This window comes from Mustela putorius, unplaced genomic scaffold (assembly GCF_011764305.1).
Source record: "Mustela putorius furo isolate JIRA1106 unplaced genomic scaffold, ASM1176430v1.1 tig00000997_pilon_pilon_pilon, whole genome shotgun sequence".
Classification (NCBI taxonomy): Eukaryota; Metazoa; Chordata; class Mammalia; order Carnivora; family Mustelidae; genus Mustela; species Mustela putorius.
Window position 1 is genome coordinate 5,318,989 of NW_025421527.1, and position 24,925 is coordinate 5,343,913.

A 24,925-nucleotide genomic window follows, 5' to 3' on the forward strand; every position below is an offset into this window, starting at 1 on the left:
AATGTGCGCATCCTTCATTGGCTCCCTAGTCTTCCTGCGATGAAACCGGAGGATAGTTTCGGAGAAAGATGGGCTCCAGAATGCGAGGACTAGGTTTTGGCTTGGGCAAGAGTCCACGGGAGATGCGAGGCAGGGCTCATGCGGGAGGGACGTGTGAGGGGCGGGCACTAGAGATGACACGTACGGCGAAGGAGACAGGGCTGGGCTAGAGGCAACGGGCCGTGGGCCCAGCGGCTTGCGCGGAGGGCAGCAGACGCTCGGGGAGCGGGGAAGGGCAGGGGACCAGGGCGGTGGCCAAGGCCGCTCTCGGACGCAGTGTCTCCTCCCTGCCGGCAGGGGCCGCTGCGGCCAGGCGCCTAGAGGGCGCGCGAGCAGCCCCGGGGGCAGCGAGTCCGCGAGTGGGGCTGACGCGTGCGCACGGCCGACCGCCCCGGTTCGGTTCCCCTGTTTCTGGGCCTGCGGCGCCGACTGGGCCGGGGGCAGCACGCGATGGGTAACGGGACTGGCGGGATTCCCCGACGGACAAGTGGGGTCGGGTTGGGGCGGACCGGCTGTCCGGTCCTCTTCGCGCAGAGCTGACGTGGCCGGGGCCCCGGGGGACGGCAGGGAGCGGGCGCCCGGGGGCGGCGGGGGGCGGCGGCGGGGGGCGGCGGCGGGGGTCGCGGCGGGTCGCGCAGCCCCGGGGACGCGGGGGGCCGGCTCGGCCTGCGGCGCTGGCGGCAGGGAGGGCCCGGCCCGACCGCGCGGCCCGCTGCTCGCCCCCCTGCAGCCGTGGGCACGGGCACGTCGCTGGCGCTGTCCTCGCTCCTGTCGCTGCTGCTCTTCGCCGGGATGCAGATGTACAGCCGGCAGCTGGCGTCCACCGAGTGGCTCACCATCCAGGGGGGCCTGCTGGGCTCCGGCCTGTTCGTCTTCTCGCTCACCGTATCCTTCCTGCGCTGCGGGGCTGGTGGGGGCGGGGGGCGCGGCCCGGTCGCTCGGCCTGCCCTTAACTCCCTCGACCAGGCCTTCAATAATCTGGAGAATCTGGTTTTTGGCAAAGGATTCCAAGCAAAGATCTTCCCTGAGAGTAAGTGCAGAGGGGGGTCAGGCGCTTCAGCCTTCCGCCCTAGCCGCTCCCAGCACGGTCCGGAGTGGTCAAGTGCCCGGTCGATCGGTGAAGGTGGCTCGGAAGGGAACAGGCTTCCTGAGACCACGCGGAGGCGGCGCCGGCCTCGGATGCACCTCCCGGAGCTCTGAGGCCTTGGAGCGGGAAGCCTAGTTCCCAGGGGACTCTGAGGACACCGGGCCCTGCAGGCTGGCTTTGCCCAGTCCTTTTGAGGTGTGGGGAGGAAACAGGACTGAGTTCATTGAGGGGTTCTGATGTGAAGTTGAGCCAGTGTTAGTGGGTTCTGCTTTTTTTTTTTTTTTTTAAGATTTTATTTATTTATTTGACAGAGATCACAAGTAGGCAGAGAGGCAGGCAGAGACAGAGAGAGGGGGAAACAGGCTCCCCGCCAAGCAGAGAACCCCACCAGGGGCTCGATCCCAGGACCCCGAGATCATGACCTGAGCCAAAGGCAGAGGCTTTAACCCACTGAGCCACCCAGGTGCCCCGTGGGTTCTGTTTTTTTGAGAGGATCGTGAAGGGCTTCAGTATTCGATTTTTTAAAAAGATTTTATTTATGGGGCACCTGGCAGGTTCAGGGTTAAGTGGCTGCCTTCGTCTCAGGTCATGCTTGTATTCCCTCTCTTGATGTGTCTCTCTCTGTCAAATAAATAAATCTTTTAAAAAAAGATTTTATTTGTTCATTAGAGCACAAGCAGGGGGGAAGGGTAGAGGAAGAAGCAGGGATGTGGGGCTTGATCCCAGGACCCCAGGATCCTGACCTGAACTGAAGGCAGACACCCACCTGAGCCCCCCTGGCGCCTGGGTTTCAGCATTGGAGACACGGGATTTCGATGTCAGCAGGAACCCTGACCAAGTTAGAATAAATGTTAGGTTCTTTCCTCTTTGACACGGTGCTCATTGTTGCTCATGTTTTGGAGAATAGATGATTTAGTTATTTATTGCAGAATTAAGTTCATAAAGCAGATGAGGCATCGAGGCCAGCTGGCCCAAGGAACATCACAAGCTTACAGGGGGCAGCGAATGCTGCCTCGTGAGGAGCCTTCGTAGGGTAGAACATAGGCCTGCCTCTGCCCTCGTGGCCCTCGTGTCTTTGCACTCCTGGCTCCTGTAGGTCTGTAGGTCTGCACCCTCCACCTAGCTCTGGGCAGCTTTCCAGAGCTCCTCCCAGCTGGTAGCCTCCAGACCTCTGGGATTTTGTTTCCCGATGTGCTGTCTTCCTTTGCTATGGAAAGAAACCTTTGTTGTGGGGCCAGGTTCTTGACCCCCTTCACCCTCCCTAGCTGGGCAGGCGGTGTCTGCCCTGCCGACCACCTCCCACTTTGTCTCCGGTCCTCTGCTAGACACCCAGAGGCCCTTTCCTGTCTCCACGGGCATGTGCTTGCGGACACCTAGCCCTCCAGCCTGCATCCAGGGAGCGAGGCCCTCAGCTTCCGCCCCTGGCCAGCCAGTTTCACGAGTTGGTCCTTAGTGGCTGGTTTTTGTTGGAAAGGCCTTGCCTCCCCTTCCCAAACGGGAGCAAACCTTGCCTTTCAGACTCTGTATCACTATCTTTTTCCTTTATGTTGGAAGAGAGCCAGGATCGGGAAATGATATTTGGGACAGAGCTGGTAGCGAGCACGTGCCCCCCCCCCCACCGTGTCCTGGCCATCGTTCAGGGCATCTGCAGTCGTCCTGCTCATGTCGTGCCACATTCCCCGACACAGGTTCCCCCAGGTGCGGAGGCCCCCGATGTCCCCTAGCCTCCACGCGTGAGCGCCCGCTGTTACCGCTTCTGACCCCCGCCCCGTTGCCCCCTCTTGCCTTCCCAGCTCTTCTCTGCCTCCTGCTGGCGCTCCTTGCATCTGGCCTCATTCACCGAGTCTGCGTCACCACCTGGTAAGGGCTTCACAGCTGGGGAAGGGGTTTCCTCAGCCCGAGCCGGGCTGCCTCCCCGGCCGCTGCCGTGTGCCGAGGGGGTGCCGGGCTGGCGTGCGCCGGTGCCGTGACCTTCCTGTCTTCACGGTGTAGCTTCATCTTCTCCATGGTCGGCCTGTACTACATCAACAAGATCTCCTCCACCCTGTACCAGGCAGCGGCTCCCGTCCTCACCCCAGCCAGGGTCACGGGGAAGGGCAAGAAGAGAAATTGACCCTGAATGTCCAATAAACTTGATCTTTGTAGCCCCGGGAGTTGCGATGTGCTGTGGCGTCTTCTGCCCAGGCCTGCAGGGGTGTGCTGAAGGTTGTGGCAGTCGGATACCTGCTGGTTTCAGACCTCGGGGATTCGGGGGGCTTGCCTTCCTCCTAGGTTCATTTCTAGTAGATGTTTAGGGACGGCTGTCGGTGCCATGAGTGTGAAAGTCTCCAGGTGGAGGAAAAGCGCGTGGGTGACCTGCCGTCTTGACCTTTCAGAAAAGGGGTCGAGGCTGTAGTGCAGGAAGCCCTCCCTTCCCATCAGAGGGGAGTAGATCCTGGAGCAGAAGAACTGTCACCCCTGCAGCTCCCCCCAGGAGTTCCTTTACACCTCTGGGGCCTCGTTACTCTGACTTCCCACCCGAAGCAGACAAGCCTCCTGCCCCTTCTGCTCCAAGGCCTTGCGGGGCCAGGGGAGTGCCTACTGATGTTGCCCTCCTGGACCCATCCGTCACCTCCAGCACAAACAGATGGTTGTGTTTTGAAAGACTCCAAGGTTGATCACTGCCCCCTCTTTGTTCAGGTGCCTCCATTTCTCTTCTCTGTCTTGTAGCCAAGAGATCAGAGACTTGCTGCACTTTAGCAAAGCGTATAAAATGATAGGGACCGAGCCGTCAGCCCAGGAGCCAACCATGACGGGAATGAGGACGTGGCTTCTCAGGGCCGGCTCTGTGCTCTGCCCTGAGAGGCGCCTCTCCGCCCAGAGTGCCTGTCCTCTGAGGCCACGGTGCAGTGTCTCCCCTGCTGGATGACATGGGCTTCAGTGTCCACAGCTTGGTGTCCTGCACAGTGCTTGGTCGTGGGTAGTGAAGACGTGGGTTGGTTGGCAGAAGCTGCCCTTCTGGCAAGAAAACACTGTAAATGAGATGTGTCTGAGTAGGGATGGAGTCCCAGGGGAGGCAAAGCAGTGAGTGGAGGGGTCCTGGGCAGGGATTAGAGCCCGCCCTCTAAGGAGAGGTCACCCCACCCTTGCCTCGCTCCTCAGTCCCTAGCTTGGGGGAGTGGCATGCAGTGTGCCCAGGGCTCCTGCAGAGGGCGCCGTGAGCTCGCACCTGCCGGTCAAGCCTGCCCCGAGGGCAGGGGAAGATTGCGGCTGGGTCCCCGGGTTCTGGCCCAAGTCTGTCCAGCCTCCCAGGCAGGCCCTGAAGCACTGGCGTCTTGGAGGCTGGAGTCTGGTGGCCATCAGACTGATGGCTCCTGAAGCACGTGTCCCTGGGAGCGGAGGCAAAGAGCATTCAAGGGCCAGCAGAGCCTCCATGCAAGGGAATGGTGGCTCTAGGCTCTTAACTGACCTAGTGATGGTTAGGGGTTTGTGGTATGTGGTACCTTCTTGGGGAGGATGACAGGTTGTCAAAAACAGACCCTGGATCTACGGGGAAGCTGAGTTGGTTCTAGGGCGCCCTCTGTCAAACCCTGACGTCCGCCCAATGGGTGGGAGCTGTGGGCAGAGGGCCAGATCCCAGCCAAGGGAACATAGACATGGGGGGGGTCTGGCCACCTGAGGGCGCCCTGACTCCTAGATGAGAGTTTGGGTATAGGGCCAGGCTCAGGAAGGGTGGGGAAGAGTCGGAGAGCAGGGCCAGGAACATGCCAAGTGATTGGGGCACCTGCTGCCACCCACTGTGTAGGCACCAGGGCTAAGTGGCTCAGGGATAATGACCCCCTTCAGCGAACAGGTGCATTTACAAGGCCGATTGGGGACAGCCTCAGCCCTCCGCCCAGCCTATCTTGGGGTGCCTAGTTGTAGGTTGCAGGCTTAACCTATCAATTAACCCTGACAGGGGTATCCTACCCACTAATAAGCATCATTAAGTAAGGGGGCGTGAGGTCGTCATGGCTTCTGGAGGCCTGAAGGTGGGAAGGGCAAGGCGCTAACCTCTGGCCCCTGCTCTCCTGGGCTCCACTCCTCCCTGGTGGCTGCTGGCCCAGGGGACAGGGAAGCAGCAGTTCCCTGGAGGACGGGGGAAGCCAGATGCTTCCTCCTGCTCCCTCACACGTGGCCCTGACACCCGCCCACCCGCCAGCACCGCCACCAGCTCCGGAAACAGGAGTAAATAATGCAGTGGGACGGAGCCTTGGGTGTGTGGGGAGCCCTGTGGGGCGACCACTCCGGCTGCTCCTGCCGCGGAGGCCCGGGGCTGGGGGCCGGAGGTGGTGCCACCAGAGAGAAGGGCAGTGGGCAGGGGAGCTAAGAGAGCTCCCTAATCCCTGGCAGAGGCTGGACCCCTTCTGGACTGGCACTGGAGTGACGGGACACCGCAGGGTCGGAAGGGGGTGGGGGCGCCCTGGACAGGCGGGAGCGACAGAGTCCGCGCCAGGCCTTGGCTCCAGCCCTTTCCGGCTCTTATTGTCCTTGGTGAGAACAGGACCCAGTCCGGTTCCCACTGCCCGGCCCCCCAGCTCTGCTCCCCAGGGGCTCGGGAAGGATGTTGGGAAACAAGAGAGAGCCAGAGACTCAGAGACACAGAGATGCTGAGAGACGCAGAGACAGATACAAAGGGGAAAGGTTCAGTCAAAAGCCAGCACTGAAGTTCTTTGTGAGCTGCGAAGGCCCTGGGCGCTGTGGGAACCACAGAAGACTGGGAAGCCAGCCGGAGGCCCTGCCCCCTCAGGGGCCTCCGGGAGGGCCTGCCCTGACACTCCTTCTGGACTTAGGGTCGGTCTCCGAGCCGCCTCTTAGGTGGACAATGGCCGGAACCCAGGTACGGGCGCCAGTGGCGGCACTGAACTGTTGGGCTTCAGGGAGCTTGCTTTGCCTCTGCCAGCAGAGTGGAAGTTCCCCGGGGGCAGGCCAGGACCCTGCTCCCTAACCTTGCCTCCCCGGGCCCCTGGGGCTGCGAGCAAGCCGGCCACTCAGAGCTTGTGCAGAGTATTTGCTCTGGTTCCTCGAGAGACAGGGAGGGAGGCCCCTGGTGGCCCCGGACGGAGGCCCTGACCTCACCTGCAGGGACAGCCAGAGGCCCTCCCCCAGCCCCTTCCCAGGTAGTCTCCTCTCCCCTGCCCCCTCCGCTCAGCCCCCTCTGCCCTGTCCCTCCCCCCAGCCTTTGCAACCCAGTGCTGGGGGTGGGGCAGGCGCCCTGCCCTCCAACCTAGTCTCCTACCTGGGCCCACACAGCTGCCTCTGGCACACGGTCCTGGTGGCTGGTGAGGCTCCAGATAAGCCTCAAGATGAGCAATGGAAACACACGTTTGAAGTGTTTACGTTTAACGAACGAGTGCTTCTACTTTTTTTTTAACTTTTGGTTTTCTGTTTATTTTTTAAAAATTTTATTTATTTGTCAGAGAGGGAGAGAGCGAGAGCGTGAGCCCGAGCAAGAGCAGGGGGAGCGGCCGAGGGAGAGGCCGGCTCCCCCCGCCCAGCAGGGGAGCGCGTGCGGCCTGGATTCTGGGACCCTGGAATCATGACCTGAGCTAACGGCAGACGCTTCACCGACTGAGCCACCCAGACGTCCCAAATGAATGCTTTCTGACACAAAATGACAATATCCTACAATCACGCCAGCAACGAGATTATTACGGGATTTTTAGAAAGTTTTCCTTCACAGGGAGCTGCAGGCTCTCTTCTTACAATGTAAGGTCCTGTGATCATGGGCGTCTCAGGTTCATGTGACTCTGTCTGTATCTATTTGGAGATTCCGAAACAGCAGGTTGGGTCCTGTCTGGGGGTTCCTTCTGTCCCGTCAGAGGGCTGTGGTGTGCTGGGCGCAGGTGGAGAGAACAGGCCTCAGACCAATGGCCTCCGGGTGTGAGGAGCTCTTCTCTGAAAACAGCCCTGCCCTCAGGCTGGAAGAGCAGGGGGCCCCTGCCCATTTTAGGGTGAACCTGCACTGCAGGAGTGGGGGGGCAGGAAGCCCCCCTGCCCCTCTACTGGGCTTTGCTGGGCCCCGGGGCTGCTGGGGCTGACCTCAGGCTGCTCCATGGGGCGTTCGTAGGACCGAGGCGCGCGCGCCGGTGTGTGAGGGTCTAGGGGGCGCCCACCCCGAGCCCCTCGTCTTCCTGCCTAGCCTCCAGCCCCCATTTCCGGCCTCTGTGAAGAGTTCCAGGTTCCAGACAGGACTCCGGATGGTGGGACTTGGGGCTTGAACTCGGAATGACCTGCCTTCTGGGTTTGTCTTTGAACACTTAGCCAGTGGAGGTCCTACAGCAAGCCGGGTGAGCTCAGACTGAACCCTGACCGGAGCGAGTTCAGTTCCCTCACTGCCATGTGGATGGCGAGCACCAGCAGCAAAGAAGGTCAGGACTGGGAGCAAAGACTGAGCGGTGCCAGCCACCGGCCCGCCGGGCGTCGGACAAGCGTTCCCACGAGGACGTACCCCTGCCCCACACAGCAGATGACCTTCAGACTTGCCCCCCAGCCCTGGTGCTGCCCTGGGTCTCCAGTCTGTAGGGTGCCTGGAGGCGTCCGTGCTCACCCCTGCGGCCTGGCCTTCTGACCCCTGCTTCCCACCAAGGTCAGGAGGAAGTCAAGGGTTTTGGTTCTTTTTTTAAAGATTGTCTTTATCTATTTGAGAGAGAGAGTCTGGAGCAGAAGCAGCCCTGAGCGTGGAGCCCAACAAGGGTCTTGATCCCATGACCCTGAGATCACGGTCTGAGCCAAAACCAAGAGCCAGAGCCTCCACCGACTGAGCCCCCGGGCACCTTGGAAGTCAAGGTTTTTTTTTTTTTTTTTTTAAAGATTTTATTCATTATTTGACAGAGAGAAATCACAAGTAGTCGGAGAGGCAGGCAGAGAGAGAGAGACACGGAAGCAGGCTCCCTGCTGAGCAGAAAGCCCGATGCGGGACTCGATCCCAGGCTCCCCGACCTGAGCAGGCAGCGGCTTAACCCCGATATGGGGTTTTTTTTTTTTTAAAAAGATTTTATTCATTCATTGGACAGAGAGATCACAAGTAGGCAGAGAGGCAGGCAGAGAGAGAGAGGAGGAAGCAGGCTCCCCGCTGAGCAGAGACCCCCCGATATGGGGCTCGATCTCAGCACCCTGGGATCATGGCCTGAGCCGAAGGCAGAGGCCCAACCCACTGAGCCACGCAGGCGCCTCATGGAAGTCAAGTTTTGACAGAGTGAGACCCTGTGGGCTTTGGATTTGCCAGTCACTGCAATTGCACGAGCCGGTTCCTTAAAATAAATCTCTTTCTGCGTAACATTACGTCCATCCATGAGCTCTGTTTCTCCAGGGAGCCCTGACGGACATACCATTTTCGTGAAATGACCTGCGGGAAGGTGAAGAAGAAGTTAAATAAGCTGCTCAAGATCATGATGAAGGCGTGTCTGGCTGGCTCAATTAGGAGACTGTGTGACCCTTGATCTTGGGGTTGTGGGTTCAAGCCCCACATTGGGTGTAGAGATTATCTGAAAGTTAAAAAAAAAAAAAAAGAAAAGAAAAGAAAAAACAATTTGCTACGTGAAGGAAGGGCTGCGGCTGAACTTCAGACCCGAGGGTGCCCGCCAAGTTTCTTGAGCCAGTGTGGCCGGGCACGGCCCAGCCCCCGGCCCCGCTCCCCGCCACGTCTTATGCTCCCCCATCCCAGCTTGGCCTCCACCGCTCCCGGTGCCCTGGCCGCGCTGTGTGCACGGCGCCCTCCGTCCCCCTCTGCCCCTTACCTGGCTCTCCTTCCCCTCCTAACGCCACTCATTACTCGGCACATTAAATACTGATCTGTTTGTCTGTCTGCCACCACTTACTTCACCGAAGCAGGAAACCTATCGGTTTTCACCGAATGCTTCACTGAAAGCGGGTGGTTTGCCTGGTCTGTTCCCCGGAACACGGCTCCAGGGAGGACAGGTGCTTGGCACACGTGTGTTAAATAGACTCAGGGCTCCTCGAGCAGCACACCACCATCAGGCCACATTGTGAGCTCTTCCCGGGACCTCACCTTTCCCCCTGCATCCGTTCCAAACGGGCCCCAATCCAGAATCAGCCAGTCAGTCTCTCTGCAGCCAGGCCTCTGACAGGGGCCCTCCTCCCTCAGGCTAGCATCTCCTCCAGCTCACCTCTGGGAAGCCCTGACTCACGCAGCCCCTCCGCCCCACCCAAGCAGTAGCGCCATCTCCGATCTCCTCTGACCCCTCCAGCCTGGCTATAACGTGGGGAGTGTCCCTGCTAATTACACGGGTGTCTGTCCTGTTGCCTCTGCGGAGCTATGGGAGCCCTTGGGACAGGGTTGGAAGCCACGCAGCCTGACTCACTGGGGCCTCCCCCAAGGACTCAGTAATCAGCTTGGCCCTTGTGGGTGCCCAGAACGCTCAACTGCCTTCCCCCAGACACTCAGGCACACATGGGGGTTACACACTCTTCTAGGGCTGAAGGCGCCCGACCTCAGGGACCAACACCCCGACCCACAACACACATCCTTTCAAGGGGCTCTAGCAGCCCGCCCCAGCCTGCCTTTCCAGCCCCATCGCCTGCCACTCCCCCTCAAAGCGTCTTTGTCCAAGAGACAGGCACAGAGAATTACACCCCGCATCTGGGCTTCGTTCAGGTTCTCTGGGCCATGCGTGCCCTCCCAACCTGAGCAACCCTCGCTCATCTTTCCAGTATCAGCTGGGGCTTCTGGGCCTCTGTGAAGTCAGCCCTCCTCTGTATGGGTCTCATTTTGCATAGCTCCCCACCCAGTAGACTGTGGGATAAGGGCTCCCACATTGGGAGCCTGTCTTTCTCTTACCAAAGCTAACAAAAGCCGAAAACCCACACAAATGAGCTGAGCCATCCACAGGAGTAACTTACCTCCAAAGAAGGAAGGGAGGCTGGGAGGGGCGCCCTCAGCCGCGACAGGGGCCAACTCCCATCGCAGACTCCCCGCGCTTGCACTGTCGCACTGTCGCCAGCATCCTACACATCAGCTCCTTCCCTCTCCGGGGCAGCCCCAGGAGGGAGAACAGCTATGGGCTCCACTATTTAGGCGGAAAAACCGAGGCTCAGGTTCATATAGCTAAGGAAAAGACAGAGCAGAACCCAGCCTCAGGACAACCAGACTCGAAACCCCCCAAGCCCCAAAATATATACATGTATGTATTTTTTTTAATAGGCTCCACGCCCGACACGGAGCCCAGTTTGGGGCTTGAATTCATGATACTGAGATCAGGAACTGAGTCGAGATCAAGCGTCGGACGCGTAACCAACTGAGCCCCCCAGGCACCCCTAAAAGCACAAACTTTTATCTACTGAGCCACAGTGCCTCTCATATGCTACGATAATCACATGTAGCATGTCCTATGGCTCCAGAAGAGGGACGGTCTGCAAAAAGACTGAAGAGGAAGGATTTGGATGGTAAGAATCCGCCAGCTTCTGCTGAGCACTGTCCAAGGCCAAGGGCGCTGTGTGCAACAGGTGGGAGTCTCCGGAGTAGTTCGAGTTCCTGGGACCAGGAAAGCTGGGCGGGTCTCCCTGGAGACCATGAGATGGGAACCTGTCCTTCCTTCTGTCCCTTCGGCTTTACTTTTAGAGAAGCGTTGTTAGGTTTCTCACACTGTGCTGGCTCCTGGAGCCACACTGTCCCTGGGCGAGCCGTGCAGGGAAGAAAAACTGATCATCGCGCTTAGTGCCAGCTGTGGAAAGAGCCCGGGTGCTCAGAGGAGGAAGATGGTGGCCAACCCTGCAACCTTGAAGGACATGAAGCTTGAGTGGAACACAGAGAAATAGGGACCCACATTTTCTTGTGGCATATTTATGGTCTCACTTTTCACATTTTGTGTGTGTGTATGTTTAATGCACTGGGAATTTATTTTGGGATAAGGTGTGAGATTAAAATCTAACTTAACTTTCTTTTTCTTTCTCTTTTTAAAAAATATGTTATTTATTTATTTGACAGAGATCACAAGTGGGCAGAGAAGCAGGCAGAGAGGGGAAAGCCGGCTCCCTGCTGAGCAGAGAGCCCGATGTGGGGCTCGATGTGGGGCTCAATCCCAGGACCCTGAGATCATGACCTGAGCTGAAGGCAGAGGCTTAACCCACTGAGCCACCCAGGAGCCCCTGCAAATGGTTTTAAATCCTTAGTCTTCCCTCACTTGCTAGAGCTGCCATCTCTATTATATGCAAATTGGTACATTTTCAAAAATCTATTTCTTCCCTTTTTACTGTGATGCACTGATCTAGGGAGAGAAGCAATATACTGGGGTGGCAGAGTCGGCAAGCTCAGAGGTCACATTATGTGGGGTTTGTGTCATGGTCTCATTTGTGACATGGAGATACAGTCCCTACTCTATATGGGGCTGTGAAGACTGAATGCATGACAGCACTTAGCGAATGTCAGTTGCAGTGATGACCCCTCTCTGCCCCCTCCTAGACCAGGAACCAGGAGGTTGAAACCACTAAGCCCCAAGCCTCGAGAAGGATGGCATGGTTCTTCTTAATATCTGCCAGACCTTGGGCAAGTTATCATTCACCATCTGTCTGTTTTAGCTTCCTCACTTATATATGGTGATAGAAATGATCTACTACAACATTCTGTGAAAATTAAACACGACAATGTCCCATAGGGCACAACATATCATAGCCCTTCAATGAATGTTTATTTTTCTGATTATTATTAGAATGCTGTAATTTAGTATCTGTCTTTATGTGTTGTAGGGCGAACCCCTCCTCATTATCTTTCCCCAAAAACTGTTCTTGGGAGTGGCATTCTTTCTGGGCAGGTCTACTGGGGATGGACAAACAGAATTTCTGCATCTACAGAGCTGACAACTCGCTGCTGAACGGCTCTGGAAGGGATTTTGACCAGGGAGGTCTTGAGTGAAGAACCAGGAGCGTTTCAGATGGAAAGGGAAGTGGGTGGAGGGGGGGGGCTTTGAAGTTCATATAGCAAAAAATATACATATTTTTAAGATTTTATTTACTTTTTTGACAGAGAAAGCACACAAACAAGGGGAGCTGCAGACAGAGGGAGAGGTGAGGATGAGGGACTCCAACGTGGGGCTCGGTCCCAGCACCCTGAGATCATGACCTGAGCCGAAGGCAGACCCTTAGTAGATGCTCAATCAACCGAGACACTCAGGTGCCCCCCTCATAACAAAAAAAAATTTTAATCTGAAAGTTTTTTTTTTTTTAAAGATTTTATTTATTTATTCGACAGTCAGAGATCACAAGTAGGCAGAGAGCAGGCAGAGAGAGAGGGGGAAGCTGACTCCCTGCTGAGCAGAGAGCCTGATGCGGGGCTGGATCCCAGGACCCTGAGATCATGACCTGAGCTGAAGGCAGAGGCTTAACCCACTGAGCCACCCAGGCGCCCCTTATAGCAAATTTTTATAAAGCTTTTTGTCCTTTTTCTTTAACAGAATTTGCATAGTGTAAAAAGCAAACTCGTTTTCCAAAGGCACTTAATGCAAAACCCGGGCCCCTGTTCTCCAGTTCTCCTGGGCACTGCTCCGTAAGCCCCGCCCCGGGTTCCGGGCGGCCTCCCCGGTGCACATCATATTTCTCGGTCAAGTGCTCGTCCGTTTATTTCCTCTTCCATTTTAGACATAAGTGACCGCCTGCCATGGAAGGCGAGGTTATGGGTTTCTTTACCGGTGACCCCCTCATACCTTCCCCTCCCCCACCCACCCGAGCTCCCTCCCCGCGGTGCTCGGCGCTTGCAGGGTCAGGGCCCCGAAGGCAGGCCTCCAGCGGAGCGACCCCGCGCCACCGAGACTGCGCCTCCGTACCAAGTGTTTTTGTCAGTTCACGTCAGGGGCGGGCGGCTGAGAGGCGCGGGTCTCCGAAACCTGGAGCCCCCAGGGCGGCCGGGTCTGAGCCTGGGGTCGCTCGGCCGGGGGCGGCCTCCGTCTCCTCCCTCCGCGCAAAGCCTCAAGTGGGGGCGTCTGGACACGACGCTCTGTGTTTATCTTAATTACGTGGTTATCTATTACATAATTCTCTCAATTAATTACCTTAATTTTGTAGTTACCAGGTGGACCCTCTGCCCCGGCGCGGCCCCGGCTTGCCGATGCCGTCGCCGAACTCACGCTCGGCTTGAACCCGCCTTTAACTCTGCGCTGAGCTCGGTCCTTCCCCACACCCCGCTCTGGCCGGTACCCCGGTCTGCTGAGCGGCCCGCGCCCCCCCGGGTGTGCTCGGGTCAGCCGCAGGGGCGGCCTGGGGCGCGGGGCGGGGGTCCCCCGCGGGCGGCGGTCGTCCGTGCCCTTCCCCTGAGGCCCAGCGTGGCCGGGCCCTGCCCACGCGCCCGCCGCGAACCCACCCCGAACACCGCTGGGTCCACACCCGCGACTCCGCAGGTGGTCCCCGGCCCCACGCGCGTCTTTCCTGGGAGCCCCCGTCCCCGGGCTGCGGGGGGGCACCGCGGCTCCCCGCGGCTCTTCACAAGTGCGACGACCCCGTCCTAACAGCGCTCTCGAGGCGCCGCGGTCAGTGGTCCGGGCCTCTGCTCCGGGCCGGGGGCGCGCGCGGCTCCGTTTCTCCGAGGTCCAGCCCGGTGACCACGGAACGTCCAGCGAAAGGAAGAAGACGTGCACCGGGTTCCATGCCCATCTCCTCGCAAAGTTTGAGGCTGTCCTGGGCAGGACGCCAGCCAGCGGGAGGCGGGCCCCGAGGGAAAGAAGCGCCACTGGAGCCCCCGGGCCCTCGGGCCGCAACCGGCCGCTCGCCCAACGCAGTGGCCACTCAAGCGGCGGCCGCCCCTTCCCCCAGGAACCACCGCGCGGACTACAGCTCCCAGAAGGCCGCGCGCAGGCTGCGCGAGAGCAGCCTCCGCGCGGACTACAACTCCCAGAAGGCCGCGCGATCCGAGAGGACTTCCGGACGCTGACGTCGGAGCCGCGCCGGGCCGGGAGGACCGCGGCGGCGGTGAGTGCGGGTTGAGGCCCGAAAGCGGGGCGCGAGCTGGGCGGGAGCCGCGGCGGAGCGGACCCTGGGGGCAGCTGCTCCGGAGGGTGGGTGAGGGGGACAGAGAACTGGTCTCAGGCAGCGAGGGGGTGGCGGGGCGGAAGGGACCGCGAGCCGCGCTTTCTCTCCCCGCAGTGCCCATGACGAAGTTAGCGCAGTGGCTTTGGGGACTGGCGCTCCTGGGCTCCACCTGGGCGGCTCTGACCACGGGAGCCCTGGGCCTGGAGCTGCCCTCGTCATGCCGGGAGGTGCTGTGGCCGCTGCCGGCCTACTTGCTGGTGTCCGCCGGCTGCTACGCCCTGGGCACTGTGGGCTACCGCGTGGCCACTTTCCATGACTGTGAGGACGCCGCTCGCGAGCTGCAGAGCCAGATCCAGGAGGCCCGGGCCGACTTGGCGCGCAGGGGCTTGCGCTTCTGACCCCCGGCCGCGTTCCCCCGCAGCCTCTCTCCCGCCGCCCATTAAAGAGCAGCTTATTTTCTAACTCTGTCTCGCTTATGGGGCGCGGGAGCTGGGGATTCCGTGCCCCAGCCGTGGGGGAGGGGGCGCCTTCCTGGGGTCACCTCCGCTCTTATCTAAGCATCCTTGTCTGTGTCCCGCCTCCTTCCTTGTTCCGGAGGAGGCTCCAGACCTCTCGAGAGGGAACTGTCATCTCACTTTCTTGGTCCTTTTGACGCCGGCAGGAAGGACTTCTGGAAATCCGAATTCTGTTCATTATGCCCGGGCTCCGAGCTCTGAAGGCCTTCCTAGGGCTCTTCGCCGTCCTGGTTCCTTCAGATTCGTCTTCTGAGCCGACCCCAGCCCGTGGAACAACTGTGGATCAGGCAGTGCACCTTCTGCCCCTCACCAGAGCAGACAGGTTGAGAACCATCAAACAGAGACTACGCTTTGATGGGCAGGGGTAGGCAACGATTTATTTTAAGGCACATTCTAAGGATTTCACCTCAAGGTCCACAATTTAAAAATATAATCTATAAAAAATAAGTGATTCATCTCCCAAGTCCCAGCCAATCTTCCAAGCAAAACACTTTCTTTGGTCCCTCGGTTCTCAGAGCTCTTTTTCCTTTCCACAACCTGCTGTGCTCACGGAGCCGGTCAGCACAAACAGCTGCGACAAGGAGCTCTCTTTGGTAGCAGATTGGCCTTAAGGTGCCCAGGGGTGGGGTGAACTCCCTCAGGTCTGCAGGAGCGGATGGCTCCTGTCCTGCTCCCGGGAATACTTCCAGAAAAGCCAGAGGCGAATGACGCTGGTGAGGACCCCTGGTAGGTTGGGCACCTGAAGTCACAAGGGCTGCTATGAGGAGAGGGGCTGCTTCTCCACGGTGCACACCTGTCACCCGTCCCTCTCTGCTCAGCTTACCATGATGTAGGGATCGCCTAGCCGAAACCCATAGAGGGTCCAGGAGGCGGAGGTGAGGAGGGTAGCAATGGTGAGTGGGAAGGAGAGACGCTGGGTTGATCTTGTCTGAATGATCTTGGCCTGCGGAACGAGGATGGAAGACCCCTATTCCAGACACACCGTAGAGCTCCCACTTGTCTACGAATTTCCTCAGAAAAAAGGGTCAAACTCCTCTCTGATCTTCTGTTACCTAGCCTTTTCCTCTTGCCTCCCACTCACCTAGCATTACTGCCCTCTCTTCAGGATCGTCCTTCCTTCGGAGGGTAAGCTACAGCCTCTGGCTAAGGGACCCTGACCCTCCTCAATGCCCCCACTTCCCTGGACAGCCCCCACTCACCAAGTCAGCCAGTGGTGAGAGGTACATGCTGATGGTGAAGATGCTGCAGAAAAGGCCCAGCTGCCGGAGCCGGGCCTCAAGGTTGGGCACCAGGAGCCAAAAGTATCCAAAACCCAGGAGAAGGACCCCCAGCAGGGTCGCAGTCTGGAGGAGCACCGGACGCTGCAGGGGAGAGAGTAGCCTTCCTTCTAGATGTTTCCAGAAGCCCTCTTGGACTCACTGACCTTGGACTAAGCCTCTTTCCCTCTTTCCAGTGACAAACACATGTCCCATCCCCCACAGCACTAGTGGCTTCTAGGAGAGAAGGGGTTTGTTTTTGTTTTCCGTGTGAATTTGGTACACACAGTAGTAACTTAATAAATGCTGGTATGACTGGGGAAGCACAGCTAATCAGCTCATTTCTCAGCCACTGGCCCTGACTGAAGGAACTATCGGAGACATGCCCAGTCCCTCAGCTAGCTGGGCCGCAAGGCACCAGCAGGCCAGGCAGAGCTACCAGCCTGCCAGAAACGCGGGGCGGGTGCTCTGAGTGTCAGACGGCGGCTCCACGGAGGAAGGAGGACTGCGAGGCTGCAGCGCCTTCCAGGAAAAGGTGGCCGTGCCGGCCTCTCCTAACATTCTGGGAAGCCCGGCAGGGCGCGCGGCAGAGAGGCGGGTCCGCGGGAGGGCTCTACCTTCCGAGGGCAGTAGTGCAGGTACACCAAGATATAGGCGGTCTGAAGCACGGCGCCCGTGGCGTTGACGAAGATTAGGGTCCCGTCACCCTTCAAGGCCCCGTAACTCATCCAGCTCAGGTTGCTGCAGGGTGGACAGGAGGGTCGTTCGCCACGGGGATGAGGACGGGAGGGGGACCCCAAGGGGCCTCTTTAGCGTTCCTCCCCCCCCCAACCTTTCCCGCCGCAAACGTCGCCCCTCTCACTTGATGTCGGTGGTGAGAAAGGGCAGGAACTGGACACTGTCCACGCTCCGGGTCGTCCGCATTTGCCTGAGGTCTGAGCTGTAACGGGACCCGAAAGCAGAGGTGAGAGATGGGAAGGGAGAACCGAGCTGCGGGGGGAGTCGAGATCCCCGATGCCTGTGGTCGTCCTCGGACAACTGCAGGTCCCGCCCCCGCCCGCAGCTCTCTGGCTTCTCTCTCAGGTGCCCAGCCTCGCCCACGTGCCCTGGATCCCTCGACCCGAAGCCACTTTGACCCAGGTTTCGGATGCAGCCCGGAGCTGCGGCCACCTCTCTGTCCCCGCTCTCCCTTCCTGGCTTCCAGTCCTGCCCAGCCTCGCCCGGCCGCGCTCTCACAGGCCGGTGGAGTACATGGCGAGGGTGAAGAGCACGCAGGCTCCGGAGAGGAGCGAGTCGGCCGCGCCGCCCGCTTCCATCTGCCCCCGCGTCGGATCCTGCACCGCGCGCCCGCGTCCGCTTACTGGGCCGGAGCCCGCGCCGCCGGAGCCCCGCCCCTGCGTCGGGCCCCTCCCCCCGGCGCGCCGCCGTCCGCCGGAAATGGACCCGAAGCCCCGCCCACATGACGTCCAGCCGGAGCCAGGCCCCGCCCCCGCCGCCAGGCCCCGCCCCTGGGGTCCGCGCCCTCGCGAGGCCAGACACCCGCCGCCCCTCACTCTCTGCTCACCCCCTGCCTCACCCGAACCCCATCCTCAAGTCTCTGGCGCGTGAGGGGTCGTGGCCGACCTCAGTGACCGGACCTGTCCCGCCCGGAGCCCGGATGGCTACCTCACCTGCCCAGGCTCTCCCCTGGATTGTTGAAGCCTCTGCCCAGCGTCTCCCCTAAATAAGGGGGCTTTCTGGGAATCACAGTCTGTCAGGCCCTCTGCCTTCCGCACACTGCCAACTTCGGGTGACTGGGCCGGTGGGCTGGAGCACTGCCGCGGACCCCCCAGTCCAGCCGGCAGGACCCGCTGCCGACAGCTCTCCCTGCAGCCGCCCACGGCCCACTCGCCCCGGTTGCTGCGGCTGCGGGACCCCGCGGCCGGCCGTGCCTCAGCCGGTGTTCCCCTGACGCGTTCAACAGCAGGAGCCCAACAGGCTGCCAAAGCCCAGCGCTGCCGGAGTAGGTAGGGTGCAGCCTGGAGCCCCCGAGACCGCCATGTGGCGCACAGAGGAGGAAGCACCCCAGCCTTCGGTGCTGGCCGGGAACATGTATTCTTTCCAGAAGGAAGGAAGAAAATTGAAGCCCAGTTGCTACCTGGTGTGCCCCAGAGCCTAGCACATGGTCAGGACTCAGTGGTCCTAAATTAGGAGGGGGTGGGGGAGCAGGCAAGCATGTCCAAATAGAGAAACAACATTGTTTTATTTTTCTGTATAAAAAAATTCCAGTTGTAGAAATCACAGACACACAAGTTTATGTACAGATCCTGTACGCGTGGGCCCTGCCCTTGCGGCTACACTCTAGGCACGGGGTGGCACAGCCCCCCTGTGGGCACCGCTCTGGGCAGTGCTGCCCCCAGCTGGGACTGGATGCAGTGCCTGGTTACTTCTCCATGGCAGCTCCAAAGACTTCCGGAAGCCTCGGGAGAGACACCGGGTCAGCCCAAGCACGCTGCCTCTCTGCTCTCTGGCTCCCAAGCAGGGAACCGTTTCGTGCTTTTCTGTCGGTCAGTTCATCTGGGCATCCCGGCTCTCTCTGGAGGGGCATCTCTGCCAAGTTCAGTGTCCGCCTTCGTGGCCCCAGGCCCCTTCCAGCTTGGCCCCTACAGTGCCCTTCTTAAGAGGCCACATCCACACGGCTCGTTTCTTTGGCTTGAGGTCAGGAATGGTGGGGAAAGGACTGTCCCCACTTCTTTGTCTGTCCCTGGGGGTGGAGCCAGGGAAGGCACTGGCAGCTTTGATGAGCTCCTTTGGGTCAAAACCCTTAATACCCATTTTGAGGCTGCTGAGTGGCAGCTTGTGCTTGTGGCGGGAATGGTTCCCAGGATGGGTGAGGGATGCCTCCGTCCGGCCTCCTAACCCCGTTCCGATCATCAGGTCAGATGTGGCACACCCCCTCACGGGGCCTGCAGCAGCAGCAGCGGCAGAAGCAGCACAGCCCAGGCCAGTGGGAAGAGGCGGGGGGCAGCACTGTGACCGATGCTGTGGAGAACCTGTGCATCTGGATCATCTGCAAGGTAAGCGGGCCAGTGCCCCCAAGGTGAGCAACCCTACTGCAGCCGCAGCCCCCAGCTCCACGTGGTTCCCCAGCCCCCGCCTGGCAAGGGAGCCGCCTTCTATACCTCCGTGAGCAGACCCCAGGCCCAGTCTGCTCCAGCTACCTACCTGCCAGAAGTCTCTTCTCCTGGGGGTTGACGTGGGCCTGAGGACTGTGAGCTGAAAGGAAGAGTGGTGGCCGATCAGGGCTTGTCCCGGGGAGGTGAGTGGGACTTCCCTGCCATCCCCGGTCACTAGCCCAGGCCCCGCACACAGCCAGAGGAAGGAGGCGCACAGGGCTCTGACACTCACTGATTTTGCCATTGACGGTCACCTTCAGCCTCAAGCACTGGTCTTCCTGGAGGTGGATGGGTTTGGCTGCAAGACAGACCCGGGCAGAGCATTAAGGGAGGAAACTTCTTTGGGAGAAAACCCAAGTGCAAATGCCCCTCTTTCTGCTCATCTGTGCGCCGCACCTTCCTAGCTTGCTCCCTTTCTGCCTCCTGTTCAAGCTCCCACTCTCTGCAATGACTCTTGGCTTTGGAGGTGGCGCTAAAAAGCACACAGACCCTGGCCTCGTTCTTCACTGCCCCCAGCCTGAAGTTGGCTGAGGCCTTCACACTATGTTCCCCCTAGCCAGGCCCCCCTGAAGCCACCAGGGTCTCTCCACTGGTCTTAGGACGGAGTCCAAACTCGTCCGCACTTCCCAGGCCCCTGTGATGAGCCCTGTCTACCTCTGCCCACTGCCAGGGTCCCTCCTGCTGCAGCCAGACCGAGCCATATGGAGGTCCCTGAAGACGTCATGGTCCCTCTGCACATGGTCCCTCTAGCCAGAGTCTCTGCTTGTCCTAAGCTCTTGGGTCATCTGCCGCAGGAACACGTCCCTGAGCCTCCCTGAGCCTCCCGAGCCCGGCAGGTACCCACGTCACTTCCCCAAGGCTATGAATCTTCACAGCCCGCTGTTCTAACAGTCAGTGCCCCGTGTGTGTCACTTTCCAGCCTCCTGGAGGACAGAGACCCTACAGTGTTTTATCTCTGTGCCTGCTGTGCAGAGTGGAGTGCCTCATACACAGCAGGTCACACCACGCTGTCACACAAATGCATGAAAACAGTTCGGGATGGGAAGGAGCCATGTGCGGCTCTGTCCTGAGCACGTGCCTCCCGCTGGCCTGGCCCCAGGCGGCCGGCACAGGAACGGGGGACTCACAGATATAGTAGTAGCTGTGTCCCTCCTTGAACTCCTTGCCCAGGGTGAAGGGCGTGAAGCGCTGGAATTTCTCCGACAGCTTCTCCGGGCCGTGCCTGGCGCTGGGCTGGTCGCACTTCCAGCGGACCTGGTCTTTGGACCGGGGCTGGCATAGCTGGTACTGCTCGTGCTCCACCAGGTACAGGGTGTACCGCTCCATGGCGGCCTCGGCCACCGTGTGGTCCTCGTAATGCGGGCAGATGATGTCCAGATAGTCGTTTAGCTGCACATGGACCGTGTAGTCCTCACTCCGGAACCTGCGCGGGCGCAGCGAGAGCGAGCCGGTGGTCACTCGGGGGCCCGGCTGGGGCTGTGAGCTTCCAAATGTTCACTGGGCCCCGTGAAGATTTTTCCAGAATCCCAGCTCTCCGTATTTATGGCTCTTGACCCCTTCGGGATCTTTACACCATCTTCAAACACGCCTGCCCCCCAGCACTACCTCTCGCTCACCCTCTAAATAGTGTCCACTTTAGTGCCCTTCGGGTACCAAAGCACTTCGTGTGGCCCCCACATCGTCGCCCACAGAAGGGCCCCTGGAGGTGTCCTGCTCTTCTCCGGGAAGCACTTTCCCAAAACTGTTCTCCCAGGGGCTCTTTAAAATGCTGTCAGCCCTCACTCTGAGACCCTTCCGGGCAATGGGGGTCAAGGAAGCCCGGCTCTCACAGCACCTGCGGCTTTGAGGTCCCCCACTCCTGGCCGCCGCCCCCACCCCCAGCCCGAGCCCCTGGGTGCATTCACAAGGGCCAACTGAACCTCCATCCCGAGCCCCCGCTGGGCCCACAGCAAATCCCCCTGCCGGCTCCTCGGCTTTGGGCTCAGGCCTCCTAGTCCTCTTCTCCCAAAGCACCCCAGACCTCCCAGTCCCTCTACTTCCAGAGCCACGCTGCCCCTTCCGAGGAAGAGCGCCCGGAGGCCTCAGTGGGAGGCCTCCTCTTCCACCCACCAGCCCTGGGGCAGCCTGCTCCCTCCCGCAGGCCCCTCGGGCTCCAGCCGGGCGGCCCGACACCTGGCTCCAGCCGGGGCGGGGCGGGATCAGGCCGGGCGAGGGGCCTCCCCCGCCCCGCTCCGAGCGGGTCAGCGGCTCTGCACTCCCCGGCGCTGCCAGCGGGACTCAGCACTGTTGGCTGCCCACCGACGCCGCGGCCCGGCTGGGGGGAGGGGAGGAGTTCGGACGGGAGGCCTCTGGGGTGGGCACCCCTTGCCCCGGCCGCGGGCCCCCCCTTTGCCCCCACCGCGGCCGGGCCTGGGGGCAGCGTGCCAGCGCTCGCCCGGCTACCCCGGGCTCCTCCCCCACGGGGACGCGGCGAGGGGGGAGTCGCGGTGGCGGAGGGGGAGGGGAGGAGGCGCGCGAGTGAGGGAGAGGCTTTTAAAATTCCTCTCTGGAGAGATAAACAGAGAAGCCATTTCAGAACAGGTATTTCAGCTCTGGGCCTGGCGTCTTTCCCCCATTCCCGTGACGGGCACTGACTCATTCCTCGTCCACCCCTGCCACCCGCCCCAGCACTCATGAGAACCTGCCAGCATCTCCCTTGCCCAGCGTGCATGCCCCCCCCCCCACCCCTGACCCCGGGGCCACGACCTGCCCTGGGCCCGGTCCGGTCCGGCAGGCCCAAGCCGCTGACGGGTCTGAGTGGGCGCGGCTCCCCAGCCCAGCCCTCCTGCCCCAGCCGCGCACCTCACCCCCCTGCCCCGCCCCGGCCTGGAGCCTGGGGCCTGGGGCCTGGAGATCCGGCTGATGCCCACTGCCCTGAGTCACCCTGGCCGGCCTCACCCCCAACCAGCTCCTCGCCCCCTCATCAGTGCTGCAAGCTGACCCGGCCTGGCCGCCTGTGCACTGCACTCTGCCTGGCTTCTCTTCAGTCCTGGGGCTGGAGAGGTGTGTGTGTGTGTGTGTGTGTGTGTGTGTGTGCGCGCGCGCGCACACGTGTGGCCAGATGGACAGGGCAGAAGCTGTGCTTGCTGGGGGCACCCATGACTCCCCTCTTGGGAGTACAATCTGTTCCACTCAGCGCTCCTCTGACTCTGACTCCCGGTCTGGGGAAGGGGGGCAGCCGCGGCGTCAGGGAAGGCCTGGAGGGGGGCAAGGAAGAGGCTCCTTCCTGAAAGAGAGGAAATCTGGGAGCTTGGGAACGGAAAAGGCCAGGTTCCCCCCTCCCTACTCATGGCTTCCTGCCCCTCCTCCTCCTCCAGCCAGCACCTGGCATGGGCATAAACAGGGACTTCGCTCTCTCCCACTAGGACAAAATCGAGCAGGAGCTGAAGGACAGGAAGCCTGCGGTGGAGAGGGCTGACCCGGTGCCCCTGTGGCTGGTGGGCAAAAGGGCACTGGCCTCCGGGGTTGGCAGCCGGCTGTTCCCTCCCAGACCCACAAGCCCCAGCCCACAGACCCCCATCAGGCAGCGTGGCCGCAGGGTCAGAGGAGGCTGGCACAACATTTTTCTGGACGGGGGGGGGGGGAGCGGGGGGCACGCGTGCTAGGGCTGGGGGTGGCTAAGCTGAGTGGAGTGTTTTTCCTGACCCCAAGCGTCCCAGCCCCACTCCCTGCTCCACCCTGCCCCCCTCTCCCCTCTTCCCACAAATATTGTTCCCATAACTTCAGAAAACTCAAGGGCAAGAACAAAGGGTCCAATGGGGCTTCTTCCTCCCAATACCACTTGCCTCCCAGCTCTAAACCTGCCCGGGAGAAATTAACTCCTTCCTGCCCAGAGCCCTCTGTCACCCTTTTTAACCAATTCACTCCTGAGCCTTTCCCCTGCTCTCCCTCTGCCCCCCCCCCTGTCTCATAAACAGGTGACTCCCTCAGCCTATGTACACACCGCATGTGCCCCTGTTATGCCAACTGGAAAGACCCCTTGTGGGGGGGGGGCTACCCCGGGGTCTTCTCAAACACAGAACACAGACGCTAAAAGTGGGAAGGCCAGGTCCTGAGGGGGCCTGCTGAAGGGTCCTTCCAGGATTGCAGTGACCATTCTGCTTGCCCCTGATGTCACATCAGGTACCTGTCCATGTGGGCAGATGTCCAAGTGACACACAGAAGCTTGTGGCAGAAGGGCCTAGAACAAGAGCCCTGACCGGCAGGAGCTGTTCAGCAAGCGCCCCTCACTTCAGGGTAACAGAGGTGCCCAAGAGAAGGAAAGGAAAGGCAGAAAGATCCCTGTGCAAGTAGTCACGGGCGGGTTCCTGCCCAAGGGTGGGGTGCTCCCCCGGAAGAAGGGAGGGGGCAAAGTCTACGGAATCCCTCCCGCCTCTGGTCAGGGTCTGGCCGGGACAGTTACCGGGGCCAGGGGGGCTCGGGGTGGGCAGTGCCACCCGGCTGCCGGCCGGAGACTCGGCGCTTACTTGGGGTTTGAACTGTTCCAGAAGACGGTGTGGCGGTCAGCAGCGGCCAGACTGCAGCACAGACCCAAGAGCGGGGCCCAGAGGAACTCCATAGCGCTGGGCCTGGCCCGGCCGGGCGAGGACGAGGGGCTCCTCCGGGTCCTGTTCCCGCGGGCTGTCTCGGCGGCGCCCTCTGCACCGCGCACGGCTCTGGCCCCTCCGCCAGGCGACTCCGCCTTTTGGGCCGGCGCCGTCCGCCGCCCCGGCCCGCCCCCGGCCCCGCCCCACCCCGCCCGGAGCGCGGCGGCCGCGGGGCTTGGGGGCTGGGAGCTGGAGGAGGTGGAGGCGGTGGGGGAGGGGAGGGCCGCGGAGCCGAGCTGGCTCCGAGCGCCGGCCGCGACCAAGGTGCTCGGCGCCGCGGCTTCGCTCGCTGGCGGCTCTGCAGGCGACCCCGTGGGCCTGTGCGGGGCTCTGGGTCTGTGTCCCCCGGCCCCGTGGCGTGCGGGAGAAGGGAACGAGCCGCACGTGCAGGTCTGCGAACGCGCGGGTCTGGCGGGCCGCAAGGTCGTCCGCAGGCCGCGCACCTTTCCCGAGCCTGGCACGCCCGGGCTCGGCCGCCCCTCCGCACACGCGCTGTTTGTTTTTGTTGGGTTTGTCACTGTTGTCTTTGTTCGGGAGATTGTGTCATCGCCTGGATGCCGGGAATAAAGTGCGACCCTGTGTGATCGAGTGTGTCACGCGTGCGGCCGGGGCTAAGGGCGCCTCTGCCCGTCATTAACAGCGCGAGCGAGGGACATTCGGGCTCCTGGGCGTTCTCTCTCGTTTCCAGTGCGCCAAAGGGCGCTAGTGACGTGCCTGAGCGCGCGCGTGTGCGCCGACACACGTGGGTACCGAGCGAAGGGGCTTTGAAAACGGAGTGAGAGTCCGGGCCTTCACCGAAGGTGACTAACTGGGGCCACGCCTGTGCGCGTGTTGGTGAACGGCGTGTCTACACAGGGGCAACGTGCACCGGCGAGCGGGGCCTGCGGGGGGCGGCGGGGACTCGCACGGCGGCCCCCGGGCCGGGCGGCGGAGGCTCCGGGCCGGCGGGACCCTCCCCCTCGCCAGGCGCTCCCACCCGCTGGACTTGGCCTCCCCGAGCCCCGCTCCCCGCCGGGATCTGCTGGCGTCTGGAGCAGGGTCGGCGCGAGGGAGGACAGGTGTTGGCCGAGGCTCGCGTGTGCGTCTGGAGCGGAGGCCCGAGGCCGTGTGCCTGCGTGCGTTCGGTGGCTCGTGTGTGTCACCGCGTGGCAGTCCGCGCGCCCGGCTGGCGTGGCCAGCGTGTGCGCCTTCCTGGCGGGCCCTTCCCCGCCGCTGCACCTCGCCGGAAGCTGCAGACCCGGGGCTCCCGGCCGGC

At 61.1% G+C, this 24,925-nt stretch overlaps 4 protein-coding genes across 6 annotated transcripts; 2 read left to right on the top strand and 2 right to left on the bottom strand.

Annotated features, from left to right (window-relative positions):
• The first annotated feature begins 336 nt into the window (after positions 1–336).
• KRTCAP2 (keratinocyte associated protein 2) lies at positions 337–3,270 on the top strand. Of its 2 annotated transcripts, XM_013049022.2 has the most exons (6): positions 337–493; positions 770–924; positions 1,006–1,069; positions 2,681–2,824; positions 2,920–2,986; positions 3,119–3,270. In XM_013049022.2, the coding sequence occupies exons 1-6, from the start codon at positions 490–492 to the stop codon at positions 3,237–3,239; spliced, it is 555 nt and encodes a 184-aa protein (XP_012904476.2). In that variant the 5' UTR covers positions 337–489; the 3' UTR covers positions 3,240–3,270. The 2 variants fall into 2 exon arrangements, with proteins under 2 accessions (XP_012904476.2, XP_004778655.1); XM_004778598.3 differs by lacking the exon at positions 2,681–2,824.
• Positions 3,271–13,900: 10,630 nt separating this feature from the next.
• DPM3 (dolichyl-phosphate mannosyltransferase subunit 3, regulatory) lies at positions 13,901–14,581 on the top strand. Its single transcript, XM_004778596.3, has 2 exons — positions 13,901–14,059; positions 14,234–14,581. Exon 2 carries the CDS (start codon positions 14,239–14,241, stop codon positions 14,515–14,517), a length of 279 nt encoding a protein of 92 aa, XP_004778653.1. The 5' UTR covers positions 13,901–14,059; positions 14,234–14,238; the 3' UTR covers positions 14,518–14,581.
• A 403-nt stretch (positions 14,582–14,984) lies between these two features.
• On the bottom strand, positions 14,985–17,290 carry SLC50A1 (solute carrier family 50 member 1). 2 transcript variants are annotated; one of them, XM_004778594.3, is made up of 6 exons: positions 17,127–17,290; positions 16,753–16,830; positions 16,508–16,631; positions 15,834–15,995; positions 15,458–15,577; positions 14,985–15,373 (listed from the first exon to the last, which is right to left on the bottom strand). In XM_004778594.3, the coding sequence occupies exons 1-6, from the start codon at positions 17,204–17,206 to the stop codon at positions 15,272–15,274; spliced, it is 666 nt and encodes a 221-aa protein (XP_004778651.2). In that variant the 5' UTR covers positions 17,207–17,290; the 3' UTR covers positions 14,985–15,271. The 2 variants fall into 2 exon arrangements, with proteins under 2 accessions (XP_004778651.2, XP_012904477.2); XM_013049023.2 differs by having other exon boundaries at positions 17,061–17,183.
• An 823-nt stretch (positions 17,291–18,113) lies between these two features.
• On the bottom strand, positions 18,114–23,681 carry EFNA1 (ephrin A1). The gene is made up of 5 exons (XM_045086821.1): positions 23,551–23,681; positions 20,173–20,468; positions 19,278–19,343; positions 19,095–19,145; positions 18,114–18,939 (listed from the first exon to the last, which is right to left on the bottom strand). The coding sequence occupies exons 1-5, from the start codon at positions 23,640–23,642 to the stop codon at positions 18,827–18,829; spliced, it is 618 nt and encodes a 205-aa protein (XP_044942756.1). The 5' UTR covers positions 23,643–23,681; the 3' UTR covers positions 18,114–18,826.
• Between the last annotated feature and the right edge of the window lie 1,244 nt (positions 23,682–24,925).

Coding starts and splice junctions, on each gene's coding strand:
- KRTCAP2 (XM_013049022.2), top strand. Junction 1,070..2,680: donor AGCAAAGATCTTCCCTGAGA/GTAAGTGCAGAG, acceptor TTATGTTGGAAG/AGAGCCAGGATCGGGAAATG. Junction 2,987..3,118: donor CGAGTCTGCGTCACCACCTG/GTAAGGGCTTCA, acceptor TTCACGGTGTAG/CTTCATCTTCTCCATGGTCG.
- DPM3 (XM_004778596.3), top strand. CDS start 14,239: ATGACGAAGTTAGCGCAGTGGCTTTGGGGACTGGCGCTCCTGGGCTCC.
- SLC50A1 (XM_004778594.3), bottom strand. CDS start 17,206: ATGGAAGCGGGCGGCGCGGCCGACTCGCTCCTCTCCGGAGCCTGCGTG. Junction 16,831..17,126: donor GCCATGTACTCCACCGGCCT/GTGAGAGCGCGG, acceptor GTCCCGTTACAG/CTCAGACCTCAGGCAAATGC. Junction 15,374..15,457: donor TAGGCGATCCCTACATCATG/GTAAGCTGAGCA, acceptor TTGTGACTTCAG/GTGCCCAACCTACCAGGGGT.
- EFNA1 (XM_045086821.1), bottom strand. CDS start 23,642: ATGGAGTTCCTCTGGGCCCCGCTCTTGGGTCTGTGCTGCAGTCTGGCC. Junction 20,469..23,550: donor TGGAACAGTTCAAACCCCAA/GTAAGCGCCGAG, acceptor GCGCCCGCGCAG/GTTCCGGAGTGAGGACTACA. Junction 19,344..20,172: donor ACACAGCTACTACTATATCT/GTGAGTCCCCCG, acceptor TCTGTCTTGCAG/CCAAACCCATCCACCTCCAG.